The 12,589-nt window shown below is 42.4% G+C and overlaps 1 protein-coding gene across 10 annotated transcripts in view; it reads right to left on the reverse strand.

The window, feature by feature from the left end:
* The window catches only part of TOM1L2 (target of myb1 like 2 membrane trafficking protein), a 199,673-nt gene that overhangs the window by 100,531 nt on the left and 86,553 nt on the right, over window positions 1-12,589 (reverse strand). For all 10 annotated transcript variants that reach the window (XM_056804492.1, XM_056804495.1, XM_056804488.1 and 7 more), the window contains one exon: window positions 3,809-3,887. In XM_056804492.1, coding sequence (XP_056660470.1) covers window positions 3,809-3,887 — 79 coding nt within the window. The remainder of the gene's footprint in view (window positions 1-3,808; window positions 3,888-12,589) is intronic.

Here is a 12,589-nt window from a genome sequence, read left to right on the forward strand (position 1 = left end):
ATAAGAGAAAGATTTTGCTTGTATTTGTATATTTTATGCACAGCACAATGTACATGAAAACTCAGCCGTAATAACAAATTCACTTGCTCAACTCACTCATCTTTCATTTCTTTTCTTTTCTTTTCTTTTCTTTTCTTTTCTTTTCTTTTCTTTTCTTTTCTTTTCTTTTCTTTTCTTTTCTTTTCTCTTCTTTTCTCTTCTTTTCTTTTCTTTTCTTTCCTCTTTCCTCCCTCCCTCTCTCACTGAAATATTACTGGAACTAATATGTCTTTTCCATGAGATACAGATACACTGGACTATCTGCAGGAAAGAGCCAATCAAGGGCCTGCAGTGAGCCAGAAAAGTCTTGTTTACTCCCAGATGCCTTCATTGTGTTTGCTGGCTGACCTTGATGAGCTGCCTATCACGAACCCTACCAGCAGCAGCCCATGCCAGCTTAAACTAGCCTTGTGGTCAGTCAATGCTACCAAACATCCTGAAACATCCTATTTCTGTATTCTACCTGTCCTTGGAAGAGACTGTCCATTCTCCCACTGCCAACCCCTCCCCAAACCAAAAATGACCCCTACTCCTCTGGGACTATGGGAATCTCCATTCTGAATGTCCTCTGGCATCCATGTTTACCCCCTTTTCTTTGAATAATTAATCTTTTAAACTCAACCAGGACTCTTCATATTTGAGGGATAGGTTTTTTCATGGCTGACATTATTTATGTCTGTCTGTCTGTGTGGGGCACCTCTCTGAATTGGCAGTGATAATTTAACTAGGCAAACACAGAAGAATAGGATACTGTCTGATTTTATATATACTTTGATGTCTTTAAAATAGATTCTGATGGATTTTTTTTGTCATAAGTCCTTCAGAATTATCCTAGATCCATTCCTGAGGGACTTATGAGAAAGAACTGTGGGAGTGGAAACTCAGCAAAAAACTTATGACATCACTTACCACTTGTTTATATGGGTATATGATCTGGGGTTTCAGCTCTATGGTAAAAATGAATAATGTAGAAATAGGTACCAAATGCTAACATTTGTACAACCCAATGGAATTGCTTGTCGGCTCTGGGAGGGGAGGGAAAGGAAATGAATAATTTAAACATGGAAAAATATTTTAAAAATAATAAAAGAAAAAATTTTAAAGAAAAAAATAGATCCTGAAGCAATGAGCTAGAAATTTTCTTAAGTCTTATTGGGTCAAAAAAAAAAGTCTTACTAGGTCAGAGTAGGTTTAAGAGCAACAAATACAAACAATGTATGACAACACTTATCTGGAAGACTGATCTATTCACAATATATCTGAGAACCAGAGAGTAAGCAAAAAACATTGAGGAACCAAAAAAGAGATGCCAAAATTCATGCCCTCTTCTCAAAAGATGGCCTTCTATGTTTTCTTTCAGGACTTATTTATTCTTAATTTTGATATAATTTTACAAATTTTGTTTTCTGGTTTCTCAGCTCAAGTGGGGTTGGAGGCAGGGCCACCACAGCAACAGTATTGATAACTGACATTGAGGAAAGAGACAGAAAAACTATAAAAAATAGGCATAAGCATTAGAGAAACAATAGTTTGAAGCCACTTAGGGACGAAGCAAATGATGCTATACAGTATATCATTACACTGACACACACACAGTCCAGTAATTTTTTCACTGGTATAGAAGAACTTGTTTCCTGATGACTCCAGATAAATGGAATGTTACTGTAATGGAATATTTTAGATTGGGCTCATTTGTCTCAGTGAATGAATGTCACACACACCTCAGCCAAAAGGTGAAAAGAAGGATTTTCTACAACTTCTTACCCAATCTCAATCTATTTGCTTTGTTTTGTTTTTTAAGCCCTTACCTTCTGTCTTAGAATCAATACTGGGTATCGGTTCTAAGGCAGAGGAATGGTAAGGCCTAGGAAATGGGGGTTAAGTGACTTGCCCAGAGTCATACAGCTAGGAAGTGTCTGAGGTCAAATTTGAACTCTCTGGGCCTGGCTCTCAATCCAATGAGCCACCCAGCTGCCCCCTCTCAATCTACTTGTAAGGAAAATACACAAAGATCTAGTTTTTCACTTCAGGCCAAAGGAAAGTTCCTCTGATGATAAAAGTAGCACTTTAAAACAAAATAGGATAAACGACCCACTGTCTCAAATTTATACGTTGATTTATCATCATTTATTACACACATTGACTATGACCTTGATTTCTATACATGTCTAAAGACTGCAGTAGTTTTTTCAAACAGCAACCACAAACATAGTCTGTTTCCAGGTTCTCTTTTAAATAATTATTGCTTTAAGGGAAAGCAAAATTCAATCTATTGCTTCCTAAAGATACCTACAAGGAAGATAGTTAGGCAAGAGAAATAATGCTTTGAATTATAGGTACCATACTTTACGTTTATAAAACTTTTTTAAAAATAAAATTTCATATCTTGCATAGCAAACAGGGCAGGAATTATTTCATTTTAGAAAGGACTTTAAGGTATGACGTGGGTTAAGTGACCTGCTAAAGATCTCACAGCTAGCTAGCAGCTGAACACCAACCAGAATCCAGGTTTTCAGATTCTCAGCTTTATGTTCTTCTCATGAAACCATGCTGTCTTCATTTCTTAAACAACACTTTACAAACAAGGATTAACATCATATTTCAGAGAAGGAAACGAAAATATGGAGACCTTACATAAAATCACCTAGTAAGGACTCAAAACCAAGAAATCTTGAACTTATACTAAGGATCACAGGTGTTGGGTGGTGGTGGGGGGAGGTACTTTTTTTAAATAGGTTTATTTTGCATCCTGCTACTTTTCTGAAGTTACTGTCTCAAGTAGTTTCTTTGTTGACTCTATAGGAATTTCTAAGCCATCGTGTCACTAGTAAATTGGGATAATGTTCTCTCTGTCTATCTTTAATTTCTTTCTCTTTTCTTATTGCTATTGGTAGTACATTGGTTTCTAATGTGTCCCCACTGCATATAACACTAATTTTTATTTGTAGATTTTTTAAAAAACCTATTTTCAGAAAGATTCTTTTATGGTTATGCTTTATAGGATTTTTAGAATAAATGAATGTTGTACTTTCTCAAAGATTTTTACTGTATCTACTGTTTCGATTATGTGGACTTAGATATTTTTATTTTTAATATAATTATGTGAATTTATTTTCTAATGTTGAATCACTCATATCCTGGTATAAATCCAACCTGATCACAATGAATGGGTTTTTTTGAGTAAGTTTCTATCTACAGTCTTTTTTGATAGAATTTAATTTTATTTAAAATTTTGAATGAATTAATATTGGTCTAAAGTTCTTTTTTGTTGCTTTATCCTTCTCTTCATTTTGTCATAAAAGGAGTTTGGAAGAGTATTTTCCTGATTTTGAAAATAATTTGCATAGCACATAGCACAGATATTAATGTTCTTTAAAAGTTTGATAGAATTTGCCTATGAATCCATCAGGATCAGGGTTCTTGTTCAATTTCATTTTCTTCAACTGGATTATTTAAGATGTCTATTTGGCATTCTGTGAATTTGGGTATTATTATTTTTAGATATTCTATTTCTTTTGAATGATCAGTTTGCAAAAAGCACTTTTGCTTAAATAGCTAGAGAGAGATGACTTGATATGATGCAAAGTAAACAAGATGAGTTCTTTTCCTAAAATGTAGTACTTCATATGTGTTTATTATAAATTTAATCATCAACAAATACAAATGCCTCAATATACAAAGAGCAGAAAAAATAACTATATGAAACTGCAGTCTTCTATTTCTTTCTTTTACAAGAAGCTTTCACATGCCTTTAGAGAATGATACTCACCGTTAATGCCAGCATCACTTCTCTGTAGTTTCTGTTCCCATTGAGTCTCTTTTTCAGGGCCCGTATGGCATCTTTAGGACTAAAATGAAATATATGTTCAAAACCATTGAAGATTCTACAGGTTAAATTTGACAATATAAAATCATTCAGTACGTTCCTAAGGAACGAGTGTACAAAAAGCTTTCACATTTATCATCAAATGTTATGCTGTGAAGCAGGACAGAGCTGGCTCCTGACATCTAACCAGACACACACGTAGACAAACATGAACACTGAAAAGAGGAGGAGAAGGTATCGCGGGACTTGAAAAGGATAACTAACAAAAAGAAGGCGGCAGGGTCTGCAGATCAGTGTACTAGAATTCTGGGCAAAGTTCTAAAACGCGATTTCTTTAAAAGAATGGTACATGGGCATTTACAAAAGGAAACGGTGATCACCAGAAGCCGGCGTGGCTTCATCGGGAACTGGCATGCCAGAGTGACCCCACTTCCTTTTTTGACAGGGTCAAAAGGCTGGCAGATCAGGGGAATGCCACGGATACAAAATATCGAGGTTTCGGCAGTTTTTGACAAAGTCTCTCTTATATCCTTTTGAACAAGTTAGAGGAAAATAGAAAATATGAAGCTCATCTGAAAAAGACTGAAAGCTCAATGTTCATACAATATAGCACTGAAAACGGATAGGACCGAAAGCTGCAATGACAGCAAGCGTGTCCTCCAGGCCCACAAGTATGAGAATGACATTGGACTCTGCCCATCAGCAAGAATGTGCTGGTTTAGTCTTGGCCACTGCATCTTCGGACACCAATAAGCCCAGGATTATTGGAAAAGGGTGGACAAGATGGCAAAAGGATGCGATCCCATCCACGTGGTAGGAGAAACAAGGAAGTCGGAAGACGGGCAAGTCTTTCGCCATCATCAAGGATGGTCAGAGGGCTGGAGGAGTTTAAACAACAACTTGATGGATCAGTGGAACAAATAACTCAGAAGAATGTGGCCAAGAGGGGCCGGGGGAGAGCTCTTTCTGGTTCCAGAGCTACACTGGTTTGGGGAGCTCAGAACAATGACTTTTGCAAATGCAATTAAGTCAATCAGGGACCACGGATGGCCCCACAGAGATGAACTCCTCCTACAGCAGGGATCTAGGCCACTTCACCAGAGCTCTCTACTCCTGATAATAGCTAGAGTCAACGGGTGAAATCTAGACAGCAGTTTGGGATTGCCCAAAGTCGCTGCACAAACAAGTACTCTGAGGATGACAGGAGGGAGCAGAGTGTGTGCTAGTATTCAAGAACAGCCTCTCCTAGGAGCAGCTAGATGGCTCAATAGATAGAAAGCCAGATCTGGAGACAGGGAGTCCTGAGTTCAGATCAGGCCGCATACACTGCCTAGCTGTGTGACCCTAGGCAAGTCACTTAACCCCAATTGTCTAGCCTTCATTGCTCTTCTGCCCTGGAACCGATACACAGGATTGATCCTAAGATGGAAGGCAAGGACTTAAAAAAGAAGGAAGAGCTCTCCTACAAGAAGCCTTGGGCATGGCCTTTGAAAGAGGGGACTGAGAGAGAGGCCCGGATCCCCAGTCTGTGGAGGTACTGTAACCTATATATGGACATTAAGGAGTCCAACTTCAAAGTTCCCAGCCCACTTTATAATCCCTCTGCAGGCAGCCTTGAGGGCCTTTGAGGATGAATCCCGGGGGAGCCCAGAGGCCTCCTGGAGGCGCTGGTGTCTTCTCTAGAGCTGCAGGGGCCAGGAAGCCATAGAGGTCTTAGTAGCCTGGAAAGGAGGGAGCCACCGGATATAGAAGAGGCTGCGGGTTACTGCGATACCAAGAGGCCCTCCCTGGGTCCACAGGAACACCCCGAGGGACGCCAGAACTTTATGGAGTCTACAACCAAGGAAGGGAAAACCCTTCTTATTCAGAGGGAAGGCTGACGGCGAGGTGGAAGGGCCCGGAGTTCGGTGAGGTCTTCACCGTCGTGTGAGGGCAGTGAGAAAGCAGGTGCACCAGGCCGTCGAGCGAGCTTGTTAGGCTGGACGACGTAGATCAGGAAACCTAGGGCTACGAGGCCACGGTACCCCCAACGCACTAGGCCTTTCCCCTCTTTTCCTGCTGACAGACTAGCCGAGAGCAACGCTCTACCGGCCCTGCCAAGGCTCCCCGAACTATCCTCGGGACACTGGGCGGGACCAGAAAAAGACGGCACTGGCCTGGGGTGGCGACCCTCACTACCTCCTGGGCGTATAATGCCTATCAGGGCTGGTGACATCATGGCGGCAGGAGAGGCACGGAGTAGGAGCTCAGCTCTCAGGAAATCTGGAGTCGAGTTTCCTCGGGTACGTTTTTAGTAAACAGTAAACCGAGGTGACTGGACATGATCTGGAAGAAGCTGCTGACGTCTGTTTGGAGGCTGAGCGGACCACTTGGGTTTAGGAGCCTCCGTCCCACAATGAACAAGTCACTCCCAGATCCACCTCTCATAAGAGGGGCCCAGAATCGGTGCCTAAAGCCCCGGAGGATCTAGCCAGCCGGCCATCGGGCTCATCTGACCGTGGGGGACCCATTTTCATAGGTCTCGGTTTTGTTTTTATCCAAAGATGACATAAAACTGGCTGTTCTAAAAAGGTAGTCACTTAAATATTATGGGTTCTAGTGGCTCTGATCATCCTTCACTCCAGAGTTGCCTATTAAGAGTTGGGTGATCTAGGGGCACGTAGATAGACAGCCAGGCCTAGAGACAGGAGGGTCTGGGTTCAAATCTAGCCTTAGATACTTCCAAGAAGGGTAACCCTGGGTAAGTCACTTAATCTCCATTGCCTAGCTCTTACCACTCTTCTACCATAGAACCAACACACAGGATTGATTCTAAGACGGAAAATGAGATATTAAAAGAAATAGCTGGGTGGTTAGAAATGGTTCTTCCAAACAAGGTGAGGTGGCTGCAGGAAGCCTGTATTAGTCACTGGACACTGAATGTCCTTTCCCAGCCCTCATATTCTGCCTCCTCTGACTGACAGTCGAATGGGAGCTGGCCCTCTGCTCACCACAGCGAAGGCACCCATTCATCCAGTAACGTAAGCTCGGGAGCGAGTCTTGCCAAACCCTCCGGGAGGCTCCGCTGGGGCCGGGGCAGATGAGACCTCTCTATCCACTGACTTCTCCTGGGGACAACAAGGCCGCTCAGCACCGAGTCCTCGGATCCCTCTGGGACCCGCTTCTCCCTACTGGTGGGGGCACCGTCGGTGCTCACGACAGACCGTGCGCACCCTCTGCTGAGCTGAACAACCGGAGCGGCACCATTAAAGGAACAGCAAAGGGGGAGGCGCGGGGCCGCCCTCCACCTGGACACGAGGGCCGTCCTGTGGGTGCCTTAACTACAGGCAAAAAAGCGGCTTCGGCCAACGTCGCCCTGTTCTGCCCATCAAAACTGTGAGTAAGGCCCGGTCCCAAAGGATCCCGACTGCCTCTAGCTGGCGAACTACCTATATTGGTGGCCAAGACATCTGTCCTTGACAGCACGTGAGACCTCTTTGGGACAGCACTGCGGGGGCTCGTCAGACCTGCCACCAAAGGTCCCATCACTCTGGAGGGCAATCTGCAATGATGCCAGAAGAGGCACAAAACCGCACATACCCTTTGACCCGGGAATACTACTATTGGGGTTATTTCCTAAGGTGATCCGAGGAAAAAGAAAAAGAATCCACATGGCCTACAATACTTATAGCAGTCCTTTTTGTGGGGGCAAAGGACTGGAAAACTGGGGAGATGCCCAACAACTTGGGAATGGCTAAACACGTTGTGGCATAGGATTATGATGGAAAACTACTGTGCCATAAGAAATGATGAGCAGGATAAGTTTTAGGAAATATAAAAAGGAGGCAGCTGGGTAGTTCAGTGGATGGAGAGCCAGGCCTAGGGATGGGAGGTCCTGGGTTCAAATCTGGTATCAGACACTTCCCAGCTGGGTGACCCTGGGCAAGTCACTTGACCCCCATGGCCTAGCCCTGACCTCTCTTCTGCCTTGGAGCCAATGCACAGTATTGACTCCAAGACGGAAGGTGAGGGTTATTAAAAAAAAAAAGAAATATAAAAAGATCTACATAAAATTGTTGGAAGACTGAAATGGGCAGAACCAAGAGAGAGCAACAGAAATTTTGTTTGAAGAATGACTTGTATGTGTCCATCTCCAGAGAATGAACTGATAAACAGAAACAAGCAGGACACAGTTTTATATATACACATATCTTTTTTTGTCAAATGGTGCCTTCTTTAGTGAGGGGAGGGGACGAAAAGTGGGACTGTATGTAGGAATTTTAATGTAACATTAATTTTTTTAAAAGCTCACAGAACAAAATCTTCTTTCTCGTGAGCTCTCCTCTACCAGGGTCTCTGAAAAAGGCATCCACTTCACTACAGAGAAGGACCAAGGCCACCATCACATCCCATTCTACCTCCCATACCATTCTTGGGCTGACGCTGCTGAATAATGGCACGGGTGCTTAGAACAACAGTTTTGTCATCATGACTATCAGCACTGTCTATGCCACCTCCAGAAGCCACGTTAGGAAGGTGGTTTCTTGGATCCATTCTCCTGGGAGATTTACCAGATAAGAATGGATTGCCTTTAGACAGTCTTGGCTGACCCTCTTGGGTACCTCTGTATTCTATCCGATGCAGAGTAGCCTGGGCCTCAAGGTCTCTGCCTCCTGAAGGGCTCCACATATCCTGGGGAAATGGTCCAGGGTCCTCTCATTTGGCAGGTCTCCTTTTTCTTGAGATGATCTGTACAACTCTTTCCCAGAAAGGGTGGAGGGACCAGGGCCATTCCTTACCTTTTAGACATATCTCTGAATGCTATCAACAACTAATTACAGTGAATATGAATTTATTTGGAAGCCTGGGGATCTCTTAGACATCTTGGTACCAACTCTAAGCCCCTGGATGAAGGTAAGGAAAATCCTTGCCTGGCCCATAAGGAACAAGTGGAGAGCCTCTGAATAAAGGTCTCTGAAGGGGTGTCATCCCTCTAAGGGCAAGTTAGGGATGGGGAGGCTCTGGCTGGTAATCTGGGGAGTACTGGATAAGTGGTGGTAGAGTGTGAGTCTTATTATCAGGCTCCGGAGTAGATATATGTGGTATGGCAGATGCTTATAACCTCTTAGCTACCTTACTAAAGATGACTCAGAACCTGACTATGCTGGAAGTGCTATTATCTACGCAGTAGTCCTGAGATTCCTAGATGAGCTCTCACTCTCATCATTTTAAATTCAGAGATATACTGTGAACTTCCACATGGAAAACTTAGAGCTCAGTCTTTCAGAGGGAAAAGGCAAAGCCTGCTATTTCTGTTCTTCATTCCCTATATTTGGTCACACGGGTATTGTACTACTTTAGAGAAATGATCCACTGCTCTTTGGGGAGGGGGGAGCTCTCTGTTTCCCTTTTTCTTTTAGGAGCACTAAACTGCTCCTCCAGGCCTGCCTATCCCAGCATTTGCATGTCCTTAAAGGTCAGAAAAGTCGATTTATATCCCTATGGCTAATTAAGTGGTTGAAAGACTCTAAGTGACCTTTAGGATCATTCCAATAGGAGGGATTGGTAGAAGCAACAATTACCTGGGTCCCTGCCAGTTGGCTGGATTAGTTTTCTCTCAAAATGGAAGGAAGATGTTCCAGGGTTCTAGGGATTAAGCTGTTAACACAGCTTCCCAATCACCTAAGGCATAAACAATCTAGCACCAGGAGGTTCTCCCAAAACTTATAAGATGTCTGGTTGTCCTGTAAATGAATGCACACTTCTGAGATGATGCTTCCATTTAGAGACAAAGACTACAGTTGAATCACTGTTATAACATTTCTAAATGTCCTTTCCATGCTACTATTAAATAAACTTCTTTTTTGTTAAGTGTCAGGACAGTCTACAAGAGCCTTGTTTCATGCCATTCCTGAGTCTCCACTACTAGACTCATCAGTCAGGCCTAGCTCAGAAGGCCACAGGAGGATCATTTGAAGGAATTGAGAAGAAGAGAAGATTTATTGAAGAGGAAATGTGATAGCTATCGTCCAAGCATTTGAAAGGTTGTCACGTGGAAAAGGGATTTTATATGGTCTGCCCTTGAGCACAGAATCAGAAACAATGGATAAAAGTGACAGAGAGGAAAGATTTATGTTTGATATAACGAAACACTTCCTAACAATCAGAGCTATCCAAAAGTGGAAAAGACTATCTAGGGAGATAGAGGGATACTCTGCACTAGATAGAGGTCATCAAGAAAAGGTTGAACACAATCAGGTATATTGTTAAGAGGATTCTTATTCAAGTAGGAGCTGAACTATATGGCTTCTGAGGTCCCTTCCAAATCTGAGATTCTGGGATTTACTACTAACCTCAATTTTGATCTATTCTTAACCTGATTTCCTAGGCATTCTGTATCCCAACTGGTTAGTCTATTCCTATACCCCTGTCCAGCAGATAAAAAAAAAAAAAAGATCCATTTGCTATGATTTTTTTTAACCTTTACTTAGAATCCATCTTAGAATCAACACTGTGTTCCAAAGTATAAGAGTGGTAAGGGCTAGACAGTGGAGGGTTAAGTGACTTGGCCCAGTAAGGAAGTGTCTGAGCCAGATTTAAACCCAGGACTTCCATCTCCAGGCTTGGATCTCTATCTACGAAGCCACCTAGCTGCTCCATTTCATTTCTTAAGAAGGTACACCCTTCCATAGTCATGTTCCATATATGGGTCTCATCCCAACCTAGTTCAGTGACACATGAGGTCAAATTTGCCTCCTTGTATTAGTAATGTTGTTTACCTTGCTTCTTAGTCAAAATTTGTGTAAAACAGAATTGCTACTGTTAAGACTCTATCTGAGTTTAGCCATGGTGAGACTATACATGTGTGTCACAGGCTTCTCCTTCCCCACTTTCCTCTTCAACTTATCTTTCACTTCAATAGCGGAACCCATTGGTCTACCAACAGTATCCATGGCCCTCAGGGCTAAAGAGAAAACAAATCCCTGCATAAAAGCAAAGTTGCTCTAAGATGCCAAGAATAATAGACACAAAGCTAGCAAAATTGAGTGCTAAAGGATCAAAACAATCTGCAGGTTTCACCTACCCAGAAAACTGTTTTTTTAAAAAAGTCAAATGGATTTTGAAAGACAGGAACATTAAACTTTTATTGGTGAAGCTGTGAACTGGGTCAATCATCCTCAAAAGTAATTTGGAATTAAGCTAAGAAAGTGACTAAAATAACAATACCCCAGCAGAGTCAAGATGGTGGCTTAGACCTTCATAACAGCTCAGACCTCTGTAAACCATTCCACATCAACAAAAACACAATCCTTCAAAGGGACTAAAAACCAAATCTAACAACAGGACAGAACTAGGGAACAATTCTCCTGGACCCAACTTAAAAGGTATGCCCTTCAAAAAGCCTGAACTCTAGAACACGCTAGTTTTAAGGGGAAGGTAGAAGGAAGGTCCCAGGACTCCTCCAATACCTACAGCCTCTAGCAGTGGCTGGAATCTCTGAATGGGCAAGGGTGCTAGTCTGGAGGGAGTACCTTGCTGGCAAAGCTGTGCCAGGCTCAGGGCATAGAATACAGATGTTTAGAGGCAGCTCAGTTAACCAAGACACTCCCTATTGCCCCTTCCCCCTTTTCTGGAGGTTTTGGCCTCAGGGCACATCCAACTTTGCAGATCAATTCCTCTGCCATGGCTCAATCTTATCAATAGGGCGGATAAGAAGCCTTCAGAGGGCAGGGAAGCTCAAGCTCCAACAGTCCTCCCCAAAAGACTGATCTGAAAGCCTTGCTGACTAAGGGGTAAAGGCAGCAACAAACTATAGGCAACAACCTTGATAACAGGGCAGGAAGTCCAATTGCTTTTCAGCTTCTGCTGTCAGCTGGGGAAGATTTTACTAATTTGATCAAACAGCAGAACAGAGAAGAAGCCCCTTCAGGACAGAACAGCCTAAAACAACAGATCCAGCACATAATGAGAAGAGCAAGACTACAAGCAACTACGGGGGGGGGGGGGGGGAGAGGAGGGGAAAATATGAGTAAACAACAGGAAAAAAAAGACATTACAATAGACAGCTTCTATCTAGGCAATGAACAAAGAGCAAATTAAACAGAGGAGGATCAAGGAACACCAAGCAAAAACACAGAAACTCCAGTGAACTGGACACGAGCTTTGGAAGAACTCAAAATACAATTCAAAAAACAATTAAGAGAGGCTGAAGACAACTAAAAACTTAAAAAGCAAAATAAATCATCTGGAAACAGAAAATAATGTCTTGAAAGCCAAAATTAATCAGTTTGAAAATGAGGCAAAAGAGATCAAAGATCAGAAGGAGAAAGATGACCAAAAAGCCAGGGATGAAATTCAGTCTTTAAAAACTAGAAGCAAATAACTTCACAAGGCAGCAGGAAACTATAAAACAAAACCAAAAGAATGAAAAAACTGAGGAAAATATGAAACACCTCATCCACAAAATGGAAGATTTAGAAAACAGGCCGAGGAGAGACAACTTAAGAATCATTGGTCTACTGGAAGATCATGAAAAAAGAAAAAGCCTGGAGACCATTCTACAGGAAATTATCCAAGAAAACTGCCCTGATATTCTAGAGCAAGAGGGAAAAGTGGAGACTGAAAGAATCCACAGATCACCTTAATCCCCAACTGACCCAGGAATGTTATAGCCAAACTGAAGAACTACCAGACCAAGTTAAAAATATTACAAGCTGCTAAGAAGAAGTCATTCAGATGCAATGG

This window comes from Monodelphis domestica, chromosome 7 (genome assembly GCF_027887165.1).
Source record: "Monodelphis domestica isolate mMonDom1 chromosome 7, mMonDom1.pri, whole genome shotgun sequence".
Lineage (NCBI taxonomy): Eukaryota > Metazoa > Chordata > Mammalia > Didelphimorphia > Didelphidae > Monodelphis > Monodelphis domestica.